The sequence below is a fragment of the Saprolegnia parasitica genome (genome assembly GCF_000151545.1).
Source record: "Saprolegnia parasitica CBS 223.65 unplaced genomic scaffold supercont2.13, whole genome shotgun sequence".
Taxonomy (NCBI): Eukaryota; Oomycota; class Saprolegniomycetes; order Saprolegniales; family Saprolegniaceae; genus Saprolegnia; species Saprolegnia parasitica.
Genome location: NW_012156407.1, coordinates 527,907 through 550,621, shown reverse-complemented (window position 1 = coordinate 550,621; position 22,715 = coordinate 527,907). Strand labels below are relative to the sequence as shown.

At 59.2% G+C, this 22,715-nt stretch overlaps 10 protein-coding genes across 10 annotated transcripts; 6 read left to right on the top strand and 4 right to left on the bottom strand.

Annotated features, from left to right (window-relative positions):
- Positions 1-264: 264 nt before the first annotated feature.
- Positions 265-1,420, bottom strand: SPRG_04487 (hypothetical protein). Its single transcript, XM_012343411.1, has 4 exons — positions 1,216-1,420; positions 984-1,166; positions 705-932; positions 265-647 (listed from the first exon to the last, which is right to left on the bottom strand). Exons 1-4 carry the CDS (start codon positions 1,411-1,413, stop codon positions 303-305), a joined length of 954 nt encoding a protein of 317 aa, XP_012198801.1. The 5' UTR covers positions 1,414-1,420; the 3' UTR covers positions 265-302.
- Positions 1,421-2,449: 1,029 nt separating this feature from the next.
- Positions 2,450-3,925, top strand: SPRG_04486 (hypothetical protein; the record flags this gene model as incomplete). The annotated part of the gene is made up of 3 exons (XM_012343410.1): positions 2,450-2,801; positions 2,849-3,052; positions 3,101-3,925. Exons 1-3 carry the CDS (start codon positions 2,505-2,507, stop codon positions 3,923-3,925), a joined length of 1,326 nt encoding a protein of 441 aa, XP_012198800.1. The 5' UTR covers positions 2,450-2,504.
- A 329-nt stretch (positions 3,926-4,254) lies between these two features.
- On the bottom strand, positions 4,255-4,828 carry SPRG_04485 (hypothetical protein; the record flags this gene model as incomplete). The annotated part of the gene is made up of 1 exon (XM_012343409.1): positions 4,255-4,828. One exon carries the CDS (start codon positions 4,826-4,828, stop codon positions 4,421-4,423), a length of 408 nt encoding a protein of 135 aa, XP_012198799.1. The 3' UTR covers positions 4,255-4,420.
- A 922-nt stretch (positions 4,829-5,750) lies between these two features.
- SPRG_04484 (hypothetical protein) lies at positions 5,751-7,487 on the top strand (the record flags this gene model as incomplete). The annotated part of the gene is made up of 11 exons (XM_012343408.1): positions 5,751-5,913; positions 5,962-6,025; positions 6,077-6,173; positions 6,224-6,368; positions 6,417-6,512; positions 6,564-6,771; positions 6,822-6,928; positions 6,988-7,021; positions 7,079-7,173; positions 7,220-7,274; positions 7,330-7,487. Exons 1-11 carry the CDS (start codon positions 5,770-5,772, stop codon positions 7,485-7,487), a joined length of 1,203 nt encoding a protein of 400 aa, XP_012198798.1. The 5' UTR covers positions 5,751-5,769.
- A 200-nt stretch (positions 7,488-7,687) lies between these two features.
- Positions 7,688-8,418, top strand: SPRG_04483 (hypothetical protein). The gene is made up of 2 exons (XM_012343407.1): positions 7,688-7,864; positions 7,912-8,418. Exons 1-2 carry the CDS (start codon positions 7,736-7,738, stop codon positions 8,377-8,379), a joined length of 597 nt encoding a protein of 198 aa, XP_012198797.1. The 5' UTR covers positions 7,688-7,735; the 3' UTR covers positions 8,380-8,418.
- Positions 8,419-8,465: 47 nt separating this feature from the next.
- SPRG_04482 (tubulin alpha chain) lies at positions 8,466-9,995 on the bottom strand. Its single transcript, XM_012343406.1, has 2 exons — positions 9,934-9,995; positions 8,466-9,883 (listed from the first exon to the last, which is right to left on the bottom strand). Exon 2 carries the CDS (start codon positions 9,874-9,876, stop codon positions 8,515-8,517), a length of 1,362 nt encoding a protein of 453 aa, XP_012198796.1. The 5' UTR covers positions 9,877-9,883; positions 9,934-9,995; the 3' UTR covers positions 8,466-8,514.
- Positions 9,996-11,519: 1,524 nt separating this feature from the next.
- On the top strand, positions 11,520-12,960 carry SPRG_04481 (tubulin alpha chain). Its single transcript, XM_012343405.1, has one exon. It carries the CDS (start codon positions 11,560-11,562, stop codon positions 12,913-12,915), a length of 1,356 nt encoding a protein of 451 aa, XP_012198795.1. The 5' UTR covers positions 11,520-11,559; the 3' UTR covers positions 12,916-12,960.
- A 660-nt stretch (positions 12,961-13,620) lies between these two features.
- Positions 13,621-14,596, top strand: SPRG_04480 (hypothetical protein; the record flags this gene model as incomplete). Its single annotated transcript, XM_012343404.1, has 5 exons — positions 13,621-13,747; positions 13,794-13,896; positions 13,946-14,171; positions 14,212-14,291; positions 14,337-14,596. 5 exons carry the CDS (start codon positions 13,621-13,623, stop codon positions 14,491-14,493), a joined length of 693 nt encoding a protein of 230 aa, XP_012198794.1. The 3' UTR covers positions 14,494-14,596.
- A 243-nt stretch (positions 14,597-14,839) lies between these two features.
- Positions 14,840-18,009, bottom strand: SPRG_04479 (hypothetical protein; the record flags this gene model as incomplete). Its single annotated transcript, XM_012343403.1, has 13 exons — positions 14,840-15,389; positions 15,439-15,619; positions 15,668-15,905; positions 15,951-16,085; positions 16,134-16,273; positions 16,321-16,666; positions 16,715-17,105; positions 17,179-17,213; positions 17,265-17,406; positions 17,458-17,574; positions 17,622-17,676; positions 17,721-17,802; positions 17,848-18,009. 13 exons carry the CDS (start codon positions 18,007-18,009, stop codon positions 14,840-14,842), a joined length of 2,574 nt encoding a protein of 857 aa, XP_012198793.1.
- An 827-nt stretch (positions 18,010-18,836) lies between these two features.
- On the top strand, positions 18,837-22,440 carry SPRG_04478 (hypothetical protein; the record flags this gene model as incomplete). The annotated part of the gene is made up of 5 exons (XM_012343402.1): positions 18,837-19,475; positions 19,499-20,337; positions 20,438-21,623; positions 21,675-21,839; positions 21,892-22,440. The coding sequence occupies 5 exons, from the start codon at positions 18,837-18,839 to the stop codon at positions 22,438-22,440; spliced, it is 3,378 nt and encodes a 1,125-aa protein (XP_012198792.1).
- Between the last annotated feature and the right edge of the window lie 275 nt (positions 22,441-22,715).

Genomic DNA, 22,715 nt, shown 5'->3' with positions numbered 1-22,715 from the left:
CAAGTAAACGCTCAAATAAAGCTTCGATTTGCATCGTATTCACCATATTTCGGACTTGAACCTATCTTTCTTGCCAGGGTCCAAAACCCATTAGTAGCGATTCCTCCGCCAATTTCCAACATTTTTCACCAATTCCGGTGGCAATCGATCGCTTGTGGCAAGAGCTTTCGATTGCCACCCTTTTCACACTTGTTGGTGAAAAACTGTAACGGCTGTCACAAAAAGACGGCTGAACCTATCATATTGGCCCGCACTGTACTAGTATCGACGAAAGTGATTAAAATAGTAAAAATCCTCGACAGCTACGTGGAGCAGCACGGGTCGATGTTGCCCGACATTTGGTCTTGCTCCGTGTCCTTGAAGAGGTAAAAGCCCGCACCGAGACCGAGAATCGCAGCGACAAATAGGCCCGTCTCGTAGAGCATGGCCACGAGCATGATGAGGTACCCGATCGAGAGCGCGAGCATGTAGAGAGAGGCGAGGACCGTCGAGCACCAGAATGGCAGCTTGGTCGTCTTGACCGCCGACGGCGTCGCGTCAATGAGGCTCGAGGCCGCCGACTTGGTGAACGCTGGTGGCGTGTTGAGCTGGATGCACGAGTTGGCGAGCACGGCTTCCGTCGAGACGCCATAGATGCGAATGAATTTCTGCCACACAAAAGACGTGAGCCCTTCACATTTTATAGATTGGACGGGTAGTAATACCTCTTCCAGAGCCTCTCGGTACTCGCCGAGCCACTCGAGAAAGATGCCAAGGAGCACAATCCCGATAAAGCCAAAGGCGTACTTGACCGACGAGTCGAGAACCCACGGCTGGAAGAAGAGCTTGACGCACGTACTTCCAACCGATGACTGGAAGCCGTCAAACATGACCGACGCGTGGTTGCAAAAGCCCGTGACCGGCTCGGCGCCCGTCCCGACGTAGTAGCTTTTCTACAATACGAGCGATGGTTATCATGCTGTGCACATGGCATGGATTCGTACCTGATCCGCCAAGATCAAGTCGGCGTGCTCCTTGGAGCACGTGTACAGCTTTTGGTTGCCCTGAGTGCCCCAGGTCATGGCGTACTTGAGGTCGGTCGAGCCGCAGACGGGGCAGCCCATGTGCGCATGAGTATACGGCGCATCCAAGGCCGTGATCGGCACCGCGCCTCTCAGCACCTTGCTCTACAGACCATGGATCGTTGTGAGGCGCGGCGAAAGGCGACTGACGTACCGCCGGGTTGGCCAGCGTGTCGAGGTGACCGGCCATCTCGCAGGCGTAGATGGCCTGGTTGCCCTTGAAGGTCTGGTTGAGCGACGGGATGACATCCATGGCGCAGAGCGGGCACTGGGTGTCATGGAGGTCCTGCTGCGCCAAGGCCATCGCGACGAGGAGGACGACCGCTGCCAGGACGGCGCGTGCAAATTTCATGGTAAATTCGGGTTTCATCCAGCGCACGGCTGGGTTTCCACGCAACCAGCCGTGAACCTTGGTTTCAGTATGTAATACAAACACCAAGCGTACTTTGTGTAGACAAGGAGTGGTCCCCCCAATAACGGCAATTGTCGACCACTGGTAGCAAAAAAATACACGTGCGGCCGGGTGTGCCATACAAAAAGAAAGATACCGTGTGAGACAGGCCGTCATGTTTATTAAAACGTACCACCCCGCGCAATTGTCAACCAACGGTGCCCCCGGGTCGAGCAATTGTTTGGTCTTTGGCCCAAGCGCTGCATTTTATTCTGCTGTCGCGAATCTGAGTCGGAGTATACCATACTCGGATGCAGACAACGATCCACGGATTTGTGTCCCTGGCTTTAATGGCTCCACCACCTCTTCAAGCACCAGGATGTCGTTCCCGGAAGGGTTGTGAACTTTCGCTCGACAGCGATATTGAAGCCTTCTTGAAGCTTCTACCTGCCGCAAGGAGGGTGCCGAGCAGTGCGTGCAGGTCTTTTGTCTGAGCTTATCGCTTGCAGCATCACCTTCTCGAATGAGATATCCAGCTTGATGGAACAATATCTTGCTGCTTGACGAAGGAACACACATCGCTGTTGCCCCTGCATCTACTCGAGTAATACCAGCGTCATCATCATCATGTCTGGAAACAAGCAGCCATTTTAAGATCGTGTTGTGAGAATCCTTGGATCTTGGTCACCGGATTCTATGATTCTATGGACAAGGATCGTTTAGGAGCAAGGTACAGGTACATTTGCACTACGCACGATTATTCGCCGCGTCAAACAACCCACATTCGCGTATGTTGTGCGTGCGTGGCCTCTACATGGTGGTCAGCATGGTGGTGCCGCCGCGACGAGCTCTCTGGACACAGGTTCGTATTGCGAGGGAGTTGTGGTCGACGGATGCCACGCTGCTATTTTTATTTTATTGAATGCAGCATCTGGGTGCACTTCAATAAACTATGGGTCGTTGTCTATGTTGACCGCTGCATTTTATTGGCGCAAATTGCGTCACTTTATCAAACTCGTCCGCCTGCGCAATCGAGCGCCGACGAGTCCGACATGCCACGCCACGCTCGTATCCTGCTGCTCGGGGCGCTACTCCTTGGCCTCGCCTCCGCCGTCGTGAGCCACGGCGCCCATGCTCACGCCCACGCCCATGCCCACGCACATGCCGCCGACAGCAACGACGGCAAGCGCTGCCCGTCGTGCAACATGGCGGCCAAGGACAACAACTTTACATGGTTCACGGAGTTGAACAACGGCCAGAAGATCTACACGTGTGATATGAACACGGGCAACGACTACAAGGAGGGCTCGAGCGCCTTCTCGCACCCCGCGCTTGTCGGCGCCACCTTGGTACGCTCAACGTACTACAACTGCAACACCTCATTGTATGGACATAGCGAGACCTCGCCAACGGTACGAAGACGTGCACCAACACGTGCCCGGAGTGCGACGACGCGTCCACGAGCGTCAAGGATCCGATCAGCGGCGAGACCGTCACATCCAGCGCGTTTGCGTTCATTTGCTTGAAGCGCGGCCAGAAGATCTACTTTACGACCGAGGCCAACAAGCAGACGTTTCTCGCCGGCCTTACCGCGTCGCCCGTACGTCGCCCTTCCTGTCCATGACCCACATACTCATGTGGTCTCTAGTACTTTGGCGTGCGCAAGATGTCGTGCGGCGGCGCACCGTGCCCGGACCAGTTCCAAGTGCCTGTCGACGCCTTGTCGACGCCGACGACGGCCCCGAGCACGCCCTCGACGACGACGCCAGCCGCAATCTCGCACGACACGCCGTTCTGCACGGGCGCCTCGGTCATGTTTTCTGGCTTCCAGACCACAGTCCATGGCACGTGCGTCAAGCTCTTCTTCCAGCCGTGGGTGCTCAACTCGTCGGTCAAGTACGCGTTTGGCTTCCTCGGCGTCTTTGCGCTGCCGCTGCTGAACGAGTACTTTGTCCGGACGCGCGAGACGCTGCGCCAGACGTTCCGGAAGCGCAAGACGTCGAGCGGCCAGAAGCGACTCCACAAGCTCATTCTGACGCTGCTCTACATGATGCAGATGACGCTCGCGTACCTCGCAATGCTCGTCGTCATGATCTACGACACGGGCCTCTTTCTCGCACTGATTCTGGGCTTTGGCGTCGGCTTTCTCTTCTTCAAGGTCGACAAGAAGGCGCCAGTGCCGACGACGACGGACGACGTGGGTGGGATCGCGGCGCCGTGGCGCTTCACCGACTTTAAGACGCTCACGATCCTCCATGCGCCGAGCATGATGTGCATGAAGAACTGCGGCGCGACCGTGACGCAGGCGCTGCAGACTGTCGGCGGCGTCGATCGCATTCACATTGACATTGCCGACAAGTGCGTCTATGTCTCTGGCGGCGCCAGCGCCAAGGCCCTTCTCGAAACACTCGAAAACGTCGGGTACGATGCGACGCTGCTCCACGAGCCCGTCCGGTCGGCGGGCGAGCCGTAGGCGACGACGTCCACCCTATCTAATCGAATGCACTCTCGTTCCCGAAACTTTCTATCGATGCACCTATATTGCCGATTGCTATGCGACAGGCGGTGGTTGCCTTTTTTTGGCTGTGGGAGATGGGGCTAGGGTTGCGCGCTATGGTCTCGAGGAGCTTGGTCAATGCAGCGCATCATCCTGCTCGCGAGATGGTCATCAAGTCGTGGGATCCTGGCCTATGCAACACAAGACGACGAGAGGGAAGATGCTAAAGTATGTATTGGTGTTGGTCGATTAGTCGATTAGGCTAGAAAAGCCGCTAGTCTTCGCGATCGCGGCGCGGCAGTCGGCGCTGCGTCGGACGGCACAGCTAGCGACCCACGTCGTCACACGAGCACAATGCGTGCGGGAATGAAGAGTGCCACCGAATTGATCAACGGTGACGGACAACGTGTCTCCGGACGAGATGCCGACGGACACCAGAGTTTGGTCATGACACAAGATCAAACTGTCCGACTAGCGATGGGGATAGGTCGCAAAGCTGGTCTTGGCCATCAGCGCTTCCGTCACGACACCGGTCAAGGAGTCTAAACGGACCTTGAGCTTGACGATGCGAGAGCACAGAAGCCGGACAAAGATCGGAACGCTGCCGTCGTCGGTGACCACATCGGCGGTGCGCAGCATCCACCAGAGGCCGTCGTCGTCCAGCGCTGTTATGTACGGGGCAAGCTCTTCGCGGTTCTCGAGGTTGAAGCAGTTGAGCTTGAACACAGCGTCGTATGCGAAGATGCCGGACGCGCTGAGCTTGCCGACGAGGAGCGTCTCAAGGTCGCCGAAGGGCTTGATCGCTGGGAGCTCGTCGTTGTCAACGTGCAGAACGTCGTCGAGGCGCGCGGACGCGACGCGCTGCGAGCCCACTTGCATCTTGGGCGCCGATTTGTTTTAGTTGCACAACGGTGGACTGGCTACAGATTATCGAAGTTTGATTTGGCACCGGTCAAATGACGTGGCGCGCTCCTGGGTCCTGCGACACGTTGATTGGCCCATCGATGTCATCCTGTGTATTTAAATGACTTGAGTATCGTATTATGTCGAGCAAAGTGAATTAAAATTGGCGTTGTCACGCCAACCCCAGATAGCTCGACACATGCTGCATATGAGTGTGCACCCGATCTCCGTCGCGATCCAGGCCAGTGGCATGGCTCGGCCATCTCGCAAGCCGCAGCTCTAGCGTCGCTGGCCGGAGCTTCCTTCTACGCCCACCTTGGTGGGCCCAAATGTGTCATCGCAACACAACGGTGGAGACCCTAGGCGATGCAAGGTCGTCTTCAAGCCAAGAACGATGGGCTGCTACCTGCGGCGCTTATTGCACTGTGGAGATCTCGATTGGTTAAAAAAGAGGGTGCGCGCTATATGATCCCAGCGCGACGCGGCCCGCTGTAGGGACATTTCGATACTTGAGGGACCGCGGTATATATTTATCGCTCTAAGATTGCGATCAACGAGAACAGACCCGATAAGCTAGGAGAGTATCGCGTCGTGCTTTGAAATCTTCGCCCACAAACAATCACAACTTGAAGTTGTCGGCGTTGGGGTGAGCTTGAAATAGTGTGCAGCCTGATCGCAGCGATGTTGCGGCTCACTGCAATCACTCGAGGAGTTCACTTGACTCATCGGCTCGGTTGGCATATAATGTTTCCAGCTTATCTGCGTAAATGGCAAGAAGGGTGGTGGCAGCTTCCAGTGTTGCGTGGCAGCCCTTCAAAAGTGGTGTTCTAACTCTATTTACTATGCGATGTGACTTGAATAGTGTGTCATGGACGCTGGATGCTGGAAGGCTCGCACAACCAAATCAGCCAGCCACCATGCAGCGCCTCAACCGCATCCAAGGCCACCTCCAGACGCCATCGCCGACCGAAGTCGTCGTCGTCGCGGCCACGCGCACGCCCATCGCCAAGGCCAAGCGCGGCGCCTTCAAGGACACGACGCCGGACGTCTTGCTGCGCCAGGTAGACATGCGCGTGCGTGCATGGCCATGGCCTCAGCGCGCTCGCTAGGTGTTTGAAGGCGTCTTGAAGCAGACCAAGGTAGACCCCAAGATCATTGGCGACATCGTCGTCGGTACGTGGCTTGCTCAGATCGCTGCGTTCACGAACGTCGCACATTGGTTAGGCAACGTGCTCCAGCCCGGCTCGGCGGCCGTCGGCGCCCGCATGGGCCAGCTCTGCGCAGGCATCCCGTACACTGTCCCGCTCAACTCGGTGAACCGGTACGTCTTCGGATGCGGCGAGCCATTCGGTCCTACTCGTTCGTCTCTAGCCAATGCTCGTCGGGCCTGCAAGCCTTTGCCAACGTCGCGGCAGCGATCCAAGCGGGCTTCTACGACGTCGGGCTCGCTGCGGGCGTCGAGTCCATGTCGCTGACGGACATGGGCGGCAGTGCCCCGGACGTTGCTTGGGAGGACGTACGTGTTGCATCACTAATCACTTCACGCATCTCACGCGCCAAGTAGGTGTACGCGAACGAAGGGGCGAAGAGCTGCACTGTCTCGATGGGCCTCACGAGCGAGAACGTGGCTGCCAAGTATGGCATCACGCGGACGCAGCAGGTACACTAATTCCATTTCTCGATACCTCGAATGACAATCTCATGGCGATAGGACACGTTGGCGGCAGCGTCGCATGCCAAGGCAGCCGCGGCGCAAGCTGCGGGCCGCTTTGACGCCGAGATTACGCCCGTCGTGCTCAAGACGGACGATGGCAAGGAAGTTGTCATCTCCAAGGACGAAGGCGTTCGCGCCGGCACGACCGTGGAAGGTCTCGCCAAGCTCCGCACGTCCTTCAAGGAGAACGGGACGACGACGGCTGGTACTGTAGCGTCGAGCATCATCGTTCCATAACATGACCTGTTTGTGCAGGCAACTCGAGCCAAGTCAGCGACGGCGCGGCGGCCGTTCTTGTCATGACGCGTGCGATGGCCGAGAAGCTCCAGCTGCCGATCCTTGGCACGTTTGTCTCGTACGCGGTGCGTGCTTCCTTCTGGATATCCTAATGCGACAGACGCTCATCTAATGACGGGCATAGGTGTCGGGCGTGCCGCCAGAGATTATGGGCGTCGGTGCGTCCCTCGGACTAGTACTTGATAACCGGAAGGCTCATGGCGTCGGCTGCATAGGCCCGGCGTATGCGATCCCTGCAGCGCTCGCCAAGGCCGGTCTCCGCATCGAAGACATTGATGTCTTTGAGATCAACGAAGCCTTTGCCAGCCAAGTACGCGCATCGATCATCTAGCCATGCGAGTTCAACAACATGCTAGGCGTTGTACTGTATCAACGAGCTCAAGATTCCCATGGAGAAGGTCAACCCGAACGGTACTAGATGATTCATGATGCCGACAATCTCATGGTACGCGGTGATGGTGATTAGGCGGCGCCATTGCGCTTGGCCATCCCCTCGGCTGCACGGGCGCCCGGCAGATTGCGACGCTCCTCCACGAGCTCCAGCGCACGCAAAAGACGTACGGAGTCATCTCCATGTGCATTGGCACGGGCATGGGCGCCGCCGCCGTCTTTAAGCGCGCATAAGCATAGCTATAGTAGTGCGAGCCACGATAATGTACACTGTTGTCTGTGAGTCCATTGACAGAAAACACTATTAATGTCCAACGGCGAAAACACTATTACTCACACGTGAATCGTGTTATCGACACTATTCAAGTTTTTACGGATCCGGATACCGCTTGTGCCACGGCGAGAGGCCGTCATCGTGGTGGTTTTTGGCTCCACGTTTGAACACACGGAGAAGTCGCCCGAAGCCCGCAGCAGCAGCAACCATGGCCAGCGCCAAGAAGCTCGACCTCTACTCGATCCTCGACGTCCCGCCCCATGCGTCCATGGACGACGTCAAGGCCGCCTACCGCAAGCTCGCGCTCCTCCATCACCCCGATCGCAAGGCGCCGCAGGTAGACGATGCCATGCCATCATGTGCTCACGCATGTTGCTGCAATAGGGCTCGATTCCGAGCGGCGCGTCCAGCTCCTTCTTCCAAGATGTCAACGAGGCCTATGATACCTTGAGCAGTGTCGAGTCGCGCACGCAGTACGATCTCAAGACGTATGGCATGTCGACGTTCGCGACCGTCGGCTCCACGGACGGCGTCGTCAAGGACGATGGCTACAAGCGCATGACGTCCGAGGACGTGAACCGCCTCATGGCCAACGCCAACTCATTTGATCGCTTTACGACGGCCGAGTACCACCGCAACCGCTCCGTCATGGCCCCGAACGCCATTGGGCGCCGAGCGACCGACTTTGCCGAGCGCAAGCAGTTCCGTTCCAAGGCTGTGCCCCTCCCGACGAAGAACGCGACGATCGGGTGGCTCGTGGTTCCTGTCCTGGCACTGGGGCTCTGGGCTGTGAGCGTCAACTCCATGTGGCAGGGCATCAAAAAGCCCATGGCCCCGACCAAGCGACAATAGACGTGCGCAACATGTGAATAAACAACGTATCCTATTGCAGTTGTGCGTCTCTTCGCTCATGGCACATCATAAAGATGACTCTGACACATCAATGTCAACGCATGTTATATAGGGCAAAACTGCATGCCAGAACGCTTAGTACTCCTCGCCGTAGTCCATGTCTTCGCCGTCGCCTTCTTGCGTTTCGGCCGACACCTCTTCGTAGTCCTTCTCGAGGGCAGCAAGATCCTCACGGGCCTCCGAGAACTCGCCTTCTTCCATGCCTTCGCCGACATACCAGTGGACGAACGCGCGCTTGGCGTACATCAAGTCGAACTTGTGGTCAATGCGCGAGAAGACTTCGGCGATGGCCGACGTGTTGGAGATCATGGCAACAGCACGCTGGACACGCGCCAAGTCACCGCCCGGGACAACCGTCGGCGGCTGGTAGTTGATACCGCACTTGAAGCCCGTGGGGCACCAGTCAACGAACTGGACCGTACGCTTGTTCTTGATGGTCGCGACGGCAGCGTTGACGTCCTTCGGGACAACATCACCGCGGTACATGAGGCAGGCCGCCATGTACTTGCCGTGGCGCGGGTCGCACTTGGCCATCATGGACGAAGGTTCGAAGCACGAGTTGGTGATCTCGGCGACCGAGAGCTGTTCGTGGTAAGCCTTCTCGGCCGAGATCACGGGCGCATACGACGAGAGCATGAAGTGGATGCGCGGGTACGGGACGAGGTTCGTCTGGAACTCGGTGATATCGACGTTGAGCGAGCCGTCGAAGCGGAGCGACGTCGTGAGCGACGAGATGACCTGGGCAACGAGACGGTTCAAGTTGGTGTACGACGGGCGTTCAATGTCGAGCGAGCGCTTGCAGATGTCGTAGATGGCTTCGTTGTCAAGCATGATGGCGACATCGGTGTGCTCGAGGAGCGAGTGGGTCGAAAGGACCGAGTTGTACGGTTCAACGACGGCCGTCGAGACCTGCGGCGACGGGTAGATCGTGAAGCCGAGCTTCGACTTGCGGCCATAGTCAACCGAGAGACGCTCGAGGAGGAGCGAGCCGAGACCCGAACCGGTACCACCGCCGACGGCGTTGAAGACCATGAAGCCCTGGAGGCCCGTGCAGTTGTCCGCAAGCTTGCGCACGCGATCGAGGACCTGGTCGACAATCTCCTTGCCAATCGTGTAGTGACCACGAGCGTAGTTGTTGGCGGCGTCTTCCTTGCCCGAGATGATCTGCTCGGGGTGGTAGAGCTGGCGGTACGTGCCCGTGCGGACTTCGTCGCAGACCGAGGGTTCAAGATCCACAAAGACAGCACGAGGGACATGCTTGCCGGCGCCGGTCTCGCTGAAGAAGGTGTTGAAGGCGTCGTCGCCGCCGCCGATCGTCTTGTCCGAGGGCATCTGGCCATCGGGCTGGATGCCATGCTCGAGGCAGTAGAGCTCCCAGCAGGAGTTACCGACCTGGATACCGCCCTGGCCGAGGTGAATGGAGAGGATCTCGCGCATGTTGGTCCTAGGAAGAGCCATGAGGATGGGGGCTTCCTCGGGGCATGGGCGACGTACGTTGGGGGAAGAAGCTGCGGCTGCGAAAGCGGTTGTGATGGACGCTTGCACCGAAAAGCGAAAGTGGGAAAGGGGTTGCCGACCCATTTGAATTTTAAATCGTCGAACGGAGTTTTGACCAATCAGCGCATGCGATACTAATGAACGGCCAATCAGCGACGCAGGAACTCTGATGCATCGGTCTGGGCGGAGATTGCGCGCCAGCCAATCCGCGCCGCGCAGCATGCAATATTCACCGCGTCCGCATCGGTGATTGGATGAAAAGCGAGCCAGGGACCACCCCGAGCCCTACACAGACCATCAAAAAGAACGTGGGCGGGACGCGCACATCGGGTTTTAAACAGAGTTTGGACATGGTGATTGATTCACACAGTGCGCCCTGCTGCACGCGTGATCCAGTGGCTTGCTTGCGCGACCATGGCTGAAGGCAGTCGACCGATTGGTACAAGATCCATGGCATCCACGATGGCACAAAGTGGTGCCATGACGTACCATGCAGAAATAATCTCCACGCAATGCAAGATCCAAGATATGGATTCGCGCGGGAAGATCGTGGACGCAGCCACGTCAACTTGATATGCCACGGTGCGAGGACCAGTGAGAAAGCCGAATGGCACTGATGTCGCGAGTGCGCGTGCACGTCACCCTCCCAAGACGCCGATCCCGCGTCAGCGACTACGCAACTGACCGTGCCGCTCCGTGCCACGCAGGAAGATGCTTGGGAGTATAATACAGTGTAATGATTTGTCGTGTCCAATACAGTGTATAATACGGCGTCGCCGTCGACAGGCCCACCAGTCATGGGGTATTTAATTGCATACAAATGCAAAGATCAAGCATAGGTGACAGCATAAAAATAAGCTTCTCGAAGGCGATTGGTCCGTTTTGACCTACGCGTTCGCTTCCTTGAAGCTGATCGGCGCGCGGGTCTTTCGCCCAGTTGGTGCCCCAGTTGGTGCCACGGTGCTTTTCTTTGGCGACAGCAGCGTCTTTGGAGTCTACGAGCACCCAACCCCGCGACATTGTCCCTTGTTTTTAGCTCGATCGCGGGCTTTTCTACGCCATCCCGACCTCCTCCATCACCCAAGAGGACAATCTTGCTAAGATCTTTGCTTGACCACCTCTCCCGTGGCCCTTTCAGAAGACTCTATACCGCTTCCATCAGAAACCAGCGAGATTGCGTGCTTCTCCAGCCGGATTGACCTTCAAGCTGCTCTTCAAGCTTGCCCATCTTGGTCACGCAATGGGGGAGTGTAAAAACACGCAACTTGCCTAACCAACACCGCATTCTTATTCGTCTCCTGCAGGGCATCACAAAGGCCACTCCATGGCCAGAGATTTACACTGCAAACAAACGATAGAGGTCTATTGCGAGTCCATGCTGACGAGGTAAAGACGACACGTCCATCTTCCTCATCATGGTCATGGCCGCGTAAGGGACGGGCAGGAAGTGGCGTGCAAATAGACAGGCTGCAGCCGCGTCTGGATACGAGATCAGCCAATCACGCGCGCAGATTTCCCTCCCAAACGAAGACGATGGCACGTGATTGGCTACCCCGTTGACGGCACGCAGACGACGACTGCCATTTTCACTTTTGCTTCTTCGAGCTCATTGACCTAACTACAATGCGCGAGATCCTCTCCATTCACCTCGGCCAGGGCGGTATCCAGGTCGGTAACGCCTGCTGGGAGCTCTACTGCCTCGAGCATGGCATCCAGCCCGATGGCCAGATGCCCTCGGACAAGACGATCGGCGGCGGCGACGACGCCTTCAACACCTTCTTCAGCGAGACCGGCGCCGGCAAGCACGTCCCGCGCGCCGTCTTCGCCGATCTTGAACCCTCGGTCTGCGACGAAGTCCGCACGGGCACGTACCGCCAGCTCTACCACCCCGAGCAGATCATCTCGGGCAAGGAAGACGCCGCCAACAACTACGCCCGTGGTCACTACACGATCGGCAAGGAAATCGTCGATGCCATCTTGGACCGTGTCCGCAAGCTCGCTGATAGCTGCACGGGCCTCCAGGGCTTCATGGTCTTCAACGCCGTCGGCGGTGGTACCGGTTCGGGTCTCGGCTCGCTCCTCCTCGAGCGTCTCTCGGTTGACTATGGCCGCAAGTCGAAGCTTGGCTTCACGATCTACCCGTCGCCGCAGGTCTCGACGGCCGTCGTTGAACCGTACAACTCGGTCTTGGCCACGCACTCGCTCCTCGAGCACACGGATGTGTCGATCCTCCTCGACAACGAAGCCATCTACGACATCTGCAAGCGCTCGCTCGACATTGAACGCCCGTCGTACACGAACTTGAACCGCTTGATCGCGCAGGTCATCTCGTCGCTCACGACGTCGCTCCGCTTCGACGGCTCGCTCAACGTCGATATCACCGAGTTCCAGACGAACCTCGTCCCGTACCCGCGCATCCACTTCATGCTCTCGTCGTATGCGCCCGTGATCTCGGCCGAGAAGGCTTACCACGAACAGCTCTCGGTCGCCGAGATCACCAACTCGTGCTTCGACCCACTCTCGATGATGGCCAAGTGCGACCCGCGCCACGGCAAGTACATGGCGGCCTGCCTCATGTACCGTGGCGATATCGTCCCCAAGGATGTCAACGCCGCTGTGGCCACGATCAAGACCAAGCGCACGATCCAGTTTGTCGACTGGTGCCCCACGGGCTTCAAGTGCGGTATCAACTACGAGCCGCCGACGGTCGTGCCCGGTGGCGACCTCGCCCGCGTCCAGCGCGCGTGCGCCATGATCTCCAACACGTCGGCCATCGCCGAGGTCTTCTCGCGCATCGACCACAAGTTCGACTTGATGTACGCCAAGCGCGCGTTCGTCCACTGGTATGTCGGCGAAGGCATGGAAGAAGGCGAGTTCTCGGAGGCTCGTGAAGATCTTGCTGCCCTCGAGAAGGACTACGAAGAGGTGTCGGCCGAGAGCCAGGACGGCGAGGACATGGACTACGGCGAGGAGTACTAAACGTGCGAACGCTAACACACCCAGTTTTGGATTTGCCCGAACCTAGTATGTCTACTATAGCTCTGAGAGCAGAGGTCGAGCACCAAGATCGTTGACATAGCGTTTGGAACGGGAGCGGAGGCAGCTAAGGCGTCTGGTCGTGTACGAGGAGTCGTCGAGTAGTCTGCATGGCGATCCCGTCTGCACTGCAAAAGCTACTACTGCAAAGCCTGCTCAATGAGCAGCAGGCTCGAGCGTGAGCCGCTGGATCATCGCATCAGTTGCGACGGTGCCTGCAGCAGAGGCGTCCGTTTGGATGTGCTGGCAGCATCCTGCAGTCGTCGGGCGCGTTCGTTCTTGCAGTGCCTCTAGAGGCATCACGCTAGACGCCGAGGATGCGTGTGGCCAGTCCCTGTAGCAATCCGCTCGTGGTTCAAGGATTGGGCGTGCGACGAGGGCCACGAACGTGCCAGCTCAGCGCTCGCAAAGACACGCACGCCGCCGTACCTGGCCTGCGCCGCGCCCGCGCACAGCACCGCCGCAGCGCATCGTTGCACCATTGCGCATCGTCGCGTACGGACGACGCCTCGCTCATTGCCTCTCGCCTCTTGCGTCATTCCATCGCGTCCAAGGCGGCGTGGTGATACAATGGAGATGGCGGCCGCAACATACATTCTCCAAGTGATCGCAGGTGGCGAAAATGAATAAATGGTCGCAGTGCTCAAAATGGCCATTATCCAGAAGCTGCATCGCGCCGTGCTGCAGGCCGTCGGTGGCGGCCGTGGCCGCGCTCTTAGCCTCCAGGAAATCGAGCCCATTAAAGCGCTCTGCGATGGCATCCTGCCCATCCACGGTACGCCCGAGGTTCTGGCGCGTCCTCGCCACTCACTGCCACCTAGTCGGCCTTGAGGTGCCGACGCCCGCGACCGCCGAGACGCTCTACCGTGGCTCCAAAGCAATCCGCTACATCCACATCTACGAAGACCGCGACGTCTCGATCGGGTATGCCATTGTGCGCACGCTGTATTGCAGCATCATCCTCGGTACCTAGGATCTTTGTACTGCCGCCCGGGGCTACGATCCCGCTGCACAACCACCCGGACATGAGCGTCGTCTCCCGACTGCTCTACGGCTCGCTGCATGTGACGTCCTACGACTTGGTGCCCGCTGAGGCCAACGATGCGTTTTGGACCGCGCACGACCCGGGCGACGACCCGCCGTCCATTTGGCGGCGCAAGAAGAAGCTCTTGCTCGCGCAGCAGCGCCAAGACCGCACGGTGACAAGCGCCACATACAACCGAACTCCTTCCGCACAAGGGCAACCTCCACGAGTTCACGTCGGGCAGCGACATTGGCTGTGCGATCCTCGACGTGCTCACGCCCCCGTACGACCCGAGGTAATCCATGCCTCTTCCATGTCATGTACTCATCGCGATCGATAGCCATGGTCGAGACTGTACGTACTACCGCGTCGCGGCCGCGCTCGAGCCGACGCCGGACGACAGCGACCCGATTTTTGCGCTCGAGGCTACGCCGGTGCCACCCCACTCGTTTGACATTGTCAACCTCGCGTACCGCGGCCCTCCCGTCCTCGAGTGAGCCCTCGGATTGCGCATGTAGAGAGATAGAATTAGATGTAGCCGCTCTCGACGAGAGTCCCAAGTCATCACCACACACCCTTGATGGCCTCGCCGACCGACCGACCGGTCCGTGAGCTTAATAGGATGCGGTATACCCTAGTCGAGCGCTTTGGCTGCCTTTGACACCGATGCACGAGGCTCTCTTGTGGCCGTGGTAGGGCAGTGGAGCGTAGCTTAATGTGCCGACTCGTGCCAAATTCGTGGGCATATCAAATTCACGCGAGTAATACTACGTTTTACGGGACTGCGTAGGCCGTCGCCAACATGTCTATTGTCCAATCTCCAAATACAATTCAAAACCTAGTCTATCGCACGAGGTGCTCGTAGCGCGTGAGGAGCAGTGCGATGGGGCACTCGTGACGGTGCGCGCCGTGCTGGCCGTGGCATGCGACGCAAACGCTCGTTGCCAACGCATCGAGGAGGCTGGCCGCGTCGGCCGCCCACGCGTCGAGATGATCGTTGTTGTTGCATGGATCGCTGTTGTCTTCCAGCTCCGTTTCATCGTCGTCGTCATTCTCGTCGAGGGGACTCCAGAGGTGTCGCAATTGCTGCACCAAGTGCACGTGATGCGGCACTTGAAACGCAGCACCCAGAATGCTCTTTTCTTGGCCCGTCACCCACGCATGCAGATCGTGCTGGGGCGTCGCGTAGCCACCGACAGCGCTTTGGCCCACGATGGTCGCGAACGTCGGCATGAGGTCCTCCATGCGCCCAAGTGCGTCGCGGAGCGACTCCTGGACGCGGCCAAAGCCAAAGCTTGCTCTGGCCACGTTGTGCTCGGGTCGAAGCGGGTCTTCGATGACAACAACGTCGCCAGCGCAGTGTAGAAAGCCGTCGATCAGTGGGACCAGCGGTCTACGCTCCGTCGTTAGCGCCGTCGACATGCCGGTTGGCGTCGTGTTACCCGCCGTGGGTGCTCCGGACAAACGACTGCTGCGGCTCAAAGTCGCGGCCAAAGAGTTGCAAGAAATGCAAGAGGAGCTCGCCGAGGTTGGGTCGGTGCGCGGGCGCGATGAGCTGCAATGGACTCAGCACGCTCGCGAGCAGCAGCGTCAGTGCGTACGACGAGAGACCGCCCGAATAGCCTGCAACATATCAATGTACCCACGTCGACACGAGGAAAACAATGGTACTGTCGTTGAGGTCGTGCTCCAGTAGCAGCTGCTTTAACACGAGCATGAGCGGCGGCAGCTCGGGCAAGACCGACACGAGGCGCTGGACGTACATGCACGTCTCGATGCCGCGGTGCTGCGGCTGGTCGAAGCTAATGTCGAGTCGGATGACACCCTGTGCAGCACCAAACGACGACGGCACCGCGGCGGTCGTCACTTTCACAAGCGGAATCGCCGTGCGCTCAATGACCTGAATCGCCTGCACCCAGGGTTCGTGTCGAAGGAGGGATGCTAAAAGCTCGACGTTCGAGATGCGCTTGCGGTCGTACGCGACGCCTGTAATGAGCAGATCGACGTCCGACTTGGGGCAGCTCAAGCCGGTAGCAAACGAGCCAAAGACATGAACCTCGGCGTCGGGCCAGAGCCGGGCAACGCAGTCCTACCATAGATGTCCATTTGAGTCTGCCAGAACGTATCCGAGAGATACTTTGAGGTGCGTCACGACACAAATCTGCCACGGGCGACGGCGACTCACAATGTCCTGGAGCATGGCGTACATGTCGAGGATGTCATCGTGAAGCGCGAGCGTAAACGTCTCGAGGAGTGACGCGTCCGATCGCAGCACAGCTACATGCTTGTGGTGACGGGTCACGAAACGACGACGTGTGACATACCCATGGACGATGACTCCGGCGTCGCCAAGTAGACGTCGCTGGCGTCCGGCAGCTGGTACATTTGACAGCTACTGTCGCCACTCGAGCACGTCGACGCAGTCTCGGGTGACAGCGCCACAAAGGTTGGTGACGACGGGTTGAGCTTGGAACATGCGCCCGTGACGGACGCCGTCGCTTCGTCCTCGTCCTCAACGCGGTCGTCGGCGCTGTGACTGCTCGTCGCGGGCGACGACACGAGCTTCTTGAAGAGCTTTTTCTTACTTTTCGGACGCCGACTCTTGGTCGACTTGTGCACACCGTCCTTGCTGCGAAGCATGATCGCCGACTTATGCGCCGTCGCCGCCGCCTTCATGCAATGCGTGAGACGACGGTGATGACTCGAGTCTCATGGTACCTGCAGATCGTGGCCAATCTCGCGCGCGACCAAGTCGATCGCAGTGCCGCACCGACTCAGCGTCGACGTGTAGAGCGACTCGGCGACGAAGCGCGCGTCGTTAAGGACATTGTTGTCGAGCTCGTCGAGGAGCTGGTTGCCGGCCAAGTGCAGCAGCATCTCGCTCTCGGTGCGCTCGGCCGCGTTGCGGAGTCGCTGGATCCGCACTTGCATTGGTGACGTGAGCAGTTCTTTCTGGTCCGCCTCGGACGTGTGCTCCCAAAGCCACAGAAGTCGATCAAAACGCGCAGAGAGCGCCATCGCGCGCGCCACCGTGCCCCGAAACACTTCGATCAAGTGCTCGAGAACGCGCAGCGCAATAAATGCAGACAAGGTCGTTGCCTCTGGGTACCTAAGCGAGTGTCCGAACGCTGTTGGTTGTGGTGACACGAAAACGTACGCAGATCGCGCGTCGTCTTGACAACCGGGGCCCCAGCCGACGGTATCCGTGTTGCAAGACCTATATAGCGATGGCAATGACGAGACCAATACATGGCGATAGAAGACGTACGAGCTCGAGCAAGTGCTGGAAGGCACCTTTCCGTATGCAGCCGCTGCGCTTGATCCAGCACCCGTCCGCGTACGCATCGTGGGCCCATAGCCGGACGCTGGCGAGGAGTTGGCGGCTCGCCGAGATGAACGCTGTGTTCGCACTAGAGCGTCGAAGTCAGAGACACATGACATGTCGAATAGCAAGAACAGACCTGGGCGAGGCAGTATTGTGTTCGTCAACCGAGGAAGCCTGCAACGAAGCCCACGTCACAAACGCACAGCGCTCGAGCAGCGGCGGCGTCGGCTTCAGATCGCGCTGTTTTCCTCGGCTACACGGCAAATGAGCCAACTTCAGAGCAGAGACAGGCGTGTATACCTCGGTTTCTTCTTGGTGCTGGCGTCCGCTGTACTGGGTACGATAACGAAGACACCTACGCAGCGTTATTGGCAAACGTTGTTGGCGGTTCCGACATACCATCTTCGTGCTTGCGGTCGAGGACGACCGAGTGCAAGGTTCGCAGCATACTGATCCACGGCGCGTCCACAAAGCAAAGCACCTAGTCGTCGCACGTGAGCTCCTGTCGTGCGGTCCTCGTGATGACGTCGTGTTGGTCTTCGTAGCCCAAGGCTTCAAACCACGCCCACATGGGGGCCCAGTGCGCGGGCGAAGTCGCCGCATAAGGATGCCGCGGGGCGTCGGCGTACTGCGGCAGTGTCAGCGAGCGCACGTGGCGCTCTAGCATTGGCGCGAGCGCAGACGCCATGACACTAGTGAGGGCTTGACCTTTCTGCGAGCGAGATTTGTTCCACGCGACGGTGCGCACCTCGTTTGAACGACTTTGTCCGAATGCAATACGCCCAATGGAGTGTCCAAAACCCATGGAGAAGAGCATTCGTGCCTGAAAGTGAGGTCCGTCGAAATTCGACCAACCCAAGCCTTCGATATTCTAAAAATAGATTGCTACACACTGCGATCCAAACAACAACAACGACGACGACGACGCCACTGAGCCTGTAGGATAGATGATGTTGCAATCCATGGCAGCGAGCTTGCTACAGCCGCCTCTAGCAGCTTGGAAATGGACGTGAACGGCGAGACTCGTCACCCACGACATGGCTCCCGTGGACCCCTTTCTTCTGCGCAAGTCCAATTAAAATTGCGAACAGAGGACGTCATCTGCCTTATGCTACAGCGTGCGGTTGCTTCACCTAGTGTAGTTGCATGCCATGGGGCGGTTCCGGCCAAGGGAATATTGGCTCTGGCCAAGTTCTCTGGCGCCATGCATGACGTGTGTCTATGACGCGGCTGTCACTGCATGAACTACAGTAGCAAGAGTCTTGGTAAGAGGAAGCCTGTCGCTGGAGCTTCGAACGGCTGACTGGTCGAGGACGCCATGATGCTTGACCAGCAGTCGCAGCCAGCTTGGTTTCGCGCCATGGTGAGAACTGTCGTGTGATTGGCTGTTCTATGCATTCGTGTGGCCAATCCTGTCCACACAAGGCGCTGCATTTTAGCCAATGAAAAAGACTGGAGACGGCCACCCAATTCCGACTGCTTGGTGGAACGAGTGAATTGGAGCCGACGTCGCGGATGAGCACCTACGCCCTGAGCGGACGCGAACGAGAGACGGCGCGCCTCGAGCGCTCGATCGCCGAGCTGCGCCGCGTGGCTGCTCAGACGCACGAGCAGGACAAGACGACGGACCTCCTCTCGCGCCTCCGCCAAGCCCCGTCCGGCGACAGCACATATATCCAGGAAGACGCGACATCGCGATGGAACGCGCAGGTCCAGCCGACATCCGACATTAGCCCATGGCCGCCGGCGCTGCGGCCGCTGGCGTCGTCACCCGGCACCAAGTTTGGCCTCTTCAAGGCCCTCAAGCACGCATGGCTCATCGCTGGCCCGACCGTCTACCTCTGGGACTATGCGTCGTCCAAGGCCACGATCGTCACGTGCCCTGCGATGCCCGATCCCGTGCTCGCGTGCGGCATCACGCAGCCGCTGAGCGGTACGCTCTTTAGCGACGTCGTCCAGCACCTTTTGGTCGTCGTCACCGAGAAGGAAGTCCGCGTCCTCGCGTTGGTCGCCGACAAGACCACCGGTAGCTTCAAGGTACAAGATACGCTCATGCAGGCGCCGCTTCCGTCGACGACGCTTCTATCGTCGATCGTCTGCACGCCGTCTCGACGCATCTTGCTCGGCGGCGTCGACGGCGCGCTGTACGAATATGTCTACCACCCCATTTGCCCAAGCCGCCGACGACCGAGAAGGCGCGCTCGGTGCGCCTCGCGACGTCGCACTGGAACCAGTACCTTCCGCCGCTCGTGCGCGATCTGCTCGCCCCCGCCCGGTCGGCGATCACGCAGCTGCTCTACGACGACGCGCGCCACGTCATCTACGCGCTGCACTCGTCCGGGCACGTCTCCGTCTATGACGCACGGACCAAGAACATTGCGTGCGTCACGTACACGATCATCGACGCGTCCATTGTGTCGCTGAGTCTGGTCAATGACGGCGACGCGTCGTCGGTCCATGCGGTCGCCATCACGTCCTCGGGTATCCGGCTCTTCCTCTCGACGTCGCATGCACCGAATGGACCGCCGGAGACATGCCGGGTTGTCTTTTCGCGGCCGCCGCCGCCATGCGTCACGTCCGTGGACCGTGCGGTCTATGCATCGGGCGTCACCTTCTTTGGCTACAAGTCGACGCTCGTGTCGGCGGCCGCCGACGTGGGCCTCGCGACCTCGTACCGCGAGCTCGTCCGGTCGCACGCGCTCCTTGGCGGGCACATGGTCGTCGAAGAAACGTCGGTTCTACTCGCGGCGCCGGCCGGCCTTCCGTCGCTCAAGCGCAGCGCGTCCGGCGCGTCACTGCCGTCGTCGCTGGACTTTTTACGCGCGAGTCGGCACGAACTCTCGACGCAGTTTACGTCGACGGCGCCGCGCACGTTTGTGTCGCTCTCGGAGGGCGGCGTGCAGTGCTGGCAGAAGCAGCGGCCGCTCGACCACCTCCGGCATATCCTCACGCACGCGCCCACTCCGCTCCATCGGGCGTCGCCCATGGTCGCGTCGTACGGGCCGCATGCGATCGCGTGCATTGCTCTTTGCGTTGGCGTGCGATCCGTCGCCGCCGCGCCCACCGGCGCATCTCATGTCGCTGGTCTTTGACATTGGCGGCCACCCGGACGGCAGTGTGCACTCGGACCACTACAACGGCCTCGTGCGCGTCCTCGTCCGCTTTCTCAGCGGCATCTGGCATGCCGCGCTCGCCACGTCGACAAGCAAGGGATCTGCCTCGGCGACGTTCCGTCCGGCCTTGTCGAAAGACGAGATTGCGCGGCCACGCGATGTGCTCTGTCGTCTCAAACAACTCTTGGAGCACGTGGCCGTGCCGTATGCCGTCGCAGTGCATGCCACGTCATCGGAAAACAGCAGCAGCAGCATGATTGCGACCGAGCAGCGGGCTCTGCAAGACATCCACGCACTTGTCGGGCGCTGCATTGGCGCGTGCGAAGGCTTGCTCTTGGTCTACGCGCACCAGACTGTGTTCAGCCATATGGCCAATGTGGCCTTCTACGACGTCGTGTGCAATGAAAATGGCGCGAGAGCGCTCCAAGCGATGCTGCGCGACGTGGCGAAAGAGTCGCCGTCGGTCGTGCCGACAGCCCTTGCGCGCTGCGGAGCGTTCTTCACCTTGGAGGACGCCGGTGCTTTCCAGGGCACGGACGCGCTGGCGCGGGCCAAGGCCGCGGCAACGCCGTCTGCGCGGGACGCTGCGCTGCACGAATCGCTCGCGAAGCTTGTGGCGGCGGCGCCCACGTGGCCGCCCACCACCGAGACCATCGAGCACCTCGCTCGCATCGGCAAGGACTATGAGCTCTGCTCGTTCTGGAAGGGCCTCGTCAATCTCGCAGTGGCGGTCGCCGCGCGCTGGCCGCTGCACTCGGCCGACCAGAAAGCGTGCTACAACGGCGTCCTGGATGCCCTCGCGCACGTGGCTGAGCACAATGACGTGGCGTCGGCACAGACGATTGTCGGCCTCGTGGTCGCGACGACCGACGTGCACTTGCAACAAGTGGTGCTGCAATGGGTCGTCTCGAAAGGGCACAAGACGTGGCTCCTCCACTGCCCATTGACGCCGACGGTGCGAACGGTCTTGGCGGCTGACGTCGACTGGCTCGCAGCGCTGTGCTTGGAGCACCACGAATTCGAAGAGGCCGCGACGGTTCTCTGGAAGGCGGCGCATGACCTTAGCGTCACGCGTAGCATTGGCGATCGCACGGCGTGGGTCGCGCGCGCCCTCAGCAGCATCCAGCACACGACCAACGCACAGCACGCCAAGGACATTCAGGACACCCTCGATGTCTTTCAAACGCAGGTACGATCTGTTTTCTATCAAAATATCAACGTATCAACTGGACGCGGCTAGACGCGGCTGGCGACGGCATTCCGCCAGCACAACCTCGGGTCGGAGGCTGTGCGACACGCGCTCGAGTTTGAGATTCTCGACATGTCGACCTTGTACCACGAGTATGCGATGCCGTACGAGCGCTACGAAGACTGCCTCCGCATCATGCACGCGTGCCGCTTCTACGTAACATCCATTCTTTCTTTCAAGTTCGTATCAATCTCTCAATGATAAATAGGAACCTGAAACGATCGTGATGCTGTGGAAGAAGGCCTTGTACTCGCTTTTGCCGCAGGTGGCCGACCGCAACGCCGCGGCGCCCATTGCAACGTGGCTGGACGAGGCGTATGCCGCCGCGGGCCTCGGTGCGATCGTGTCCATGTCGAGTGCGTTTGAAGCTTGCGAGTGGACGCGGAGCGTGAGTCACCTCGTTGTCTCGCTGGGTCGCGCGCTGCACCCGTCGCCGGTCTTTCCCGTCGAGTGGCTCATCACCGAAGTCGAGACGATTGCATCGCACGCGCGGTCGCTCGGGCACCACACGTCGTCTCCATTTACGCCCGTGCATTTGTTTGTGGACCTCGGCATGCCGGCCTCGGAAGTGCTGGCGTGGTACTTGCACCTCTTTGGCAGCAGCACCGGCGCCGCACTGAAGATCCAACTGCTCTGGAGCCTTCTGGCGCTGCGCCCTAGTGTACCGACGCTGCCGTCGACGTACGAGGACATGATGGCGCATGCCCGCAACTGGCTCGCCACGCACGCACCCGGTACGATCCCATCCGTCCTGTGATTTCTTGCCGTTTGATGTGCTGATGCTTGTGATTTAGACCAAGTGGACCTGATCGCGCAGCTTCTCGCGTAGTAGGACTCGGATGACAGATAAGATGACCCTGTGACTGACTACGAGCGTGTGCACTGCGATGCGGAGGTGGCGACGAGGGGATCGATCGATCGTCTGCACGAGCCAGACGTAGCTACCTACGCCCAACGCGACGCCACAACTCCTTTGGCACGCGTTGGTGTGGCTTCGAGCGTGTCATTGCAACAATCAAGGACGGCAAGATG

Excerpts from the sequence above, each read along its gene's own strand:
- SPRG_04481 (XM_012343405.1), top strand. The coding sequence starts at position 11,560 with ATGCGCGAGATCCTCTCCATTCACCTCGGCCAGGGCGGTATCCAGGTC.
- SPRG_04482 (XM_012343406.1), bottom strand. The coding sequence starts at position 9,876 with ATGCGCGAGATCCTCTCCATTCACCTCGGCCAGGGCGGTATCCAGGTC.
- SPRG_04487 (XM_012343411.1), bottom strand. The coding sequence starts at position 1,413 with ATGAAATTTGCACGCGCCGTCCTGGCAGCGGTCGTCCTCCTCGTCGCG. Across the intron at positions 1,167-1,215 it reads ACACGCTGGCCAACCCGGCG|AGCAAGGTGCTGAGAGGCGC; the intron begins GTACGTCAGTCG and ends CATGGTCTGTAG. Across the intron at positions 648-704 it reads ACCGAGAGGCTCTGGAAGAG|AAATTCATTCGCATCTATGG; the intron begins GTATTACTACCC and ends TTTGTGTGGCAG.
- SPRG_04483 (XM_012343407.1), top strand. The coding sequence starts at position 7,736 with ATGGCCAGCGCCAAGAAGCTCGACCTCTACTCGATCCTCGACGTCCCG. Across the intron at positions 7,865-7,911 it reads CCGATCGCAAGGCGCCGCAG|GGCTCGATTCCGAGCGGCGC; the intron begins GTAGACGATGCC and ends TTGCTGCAATAG.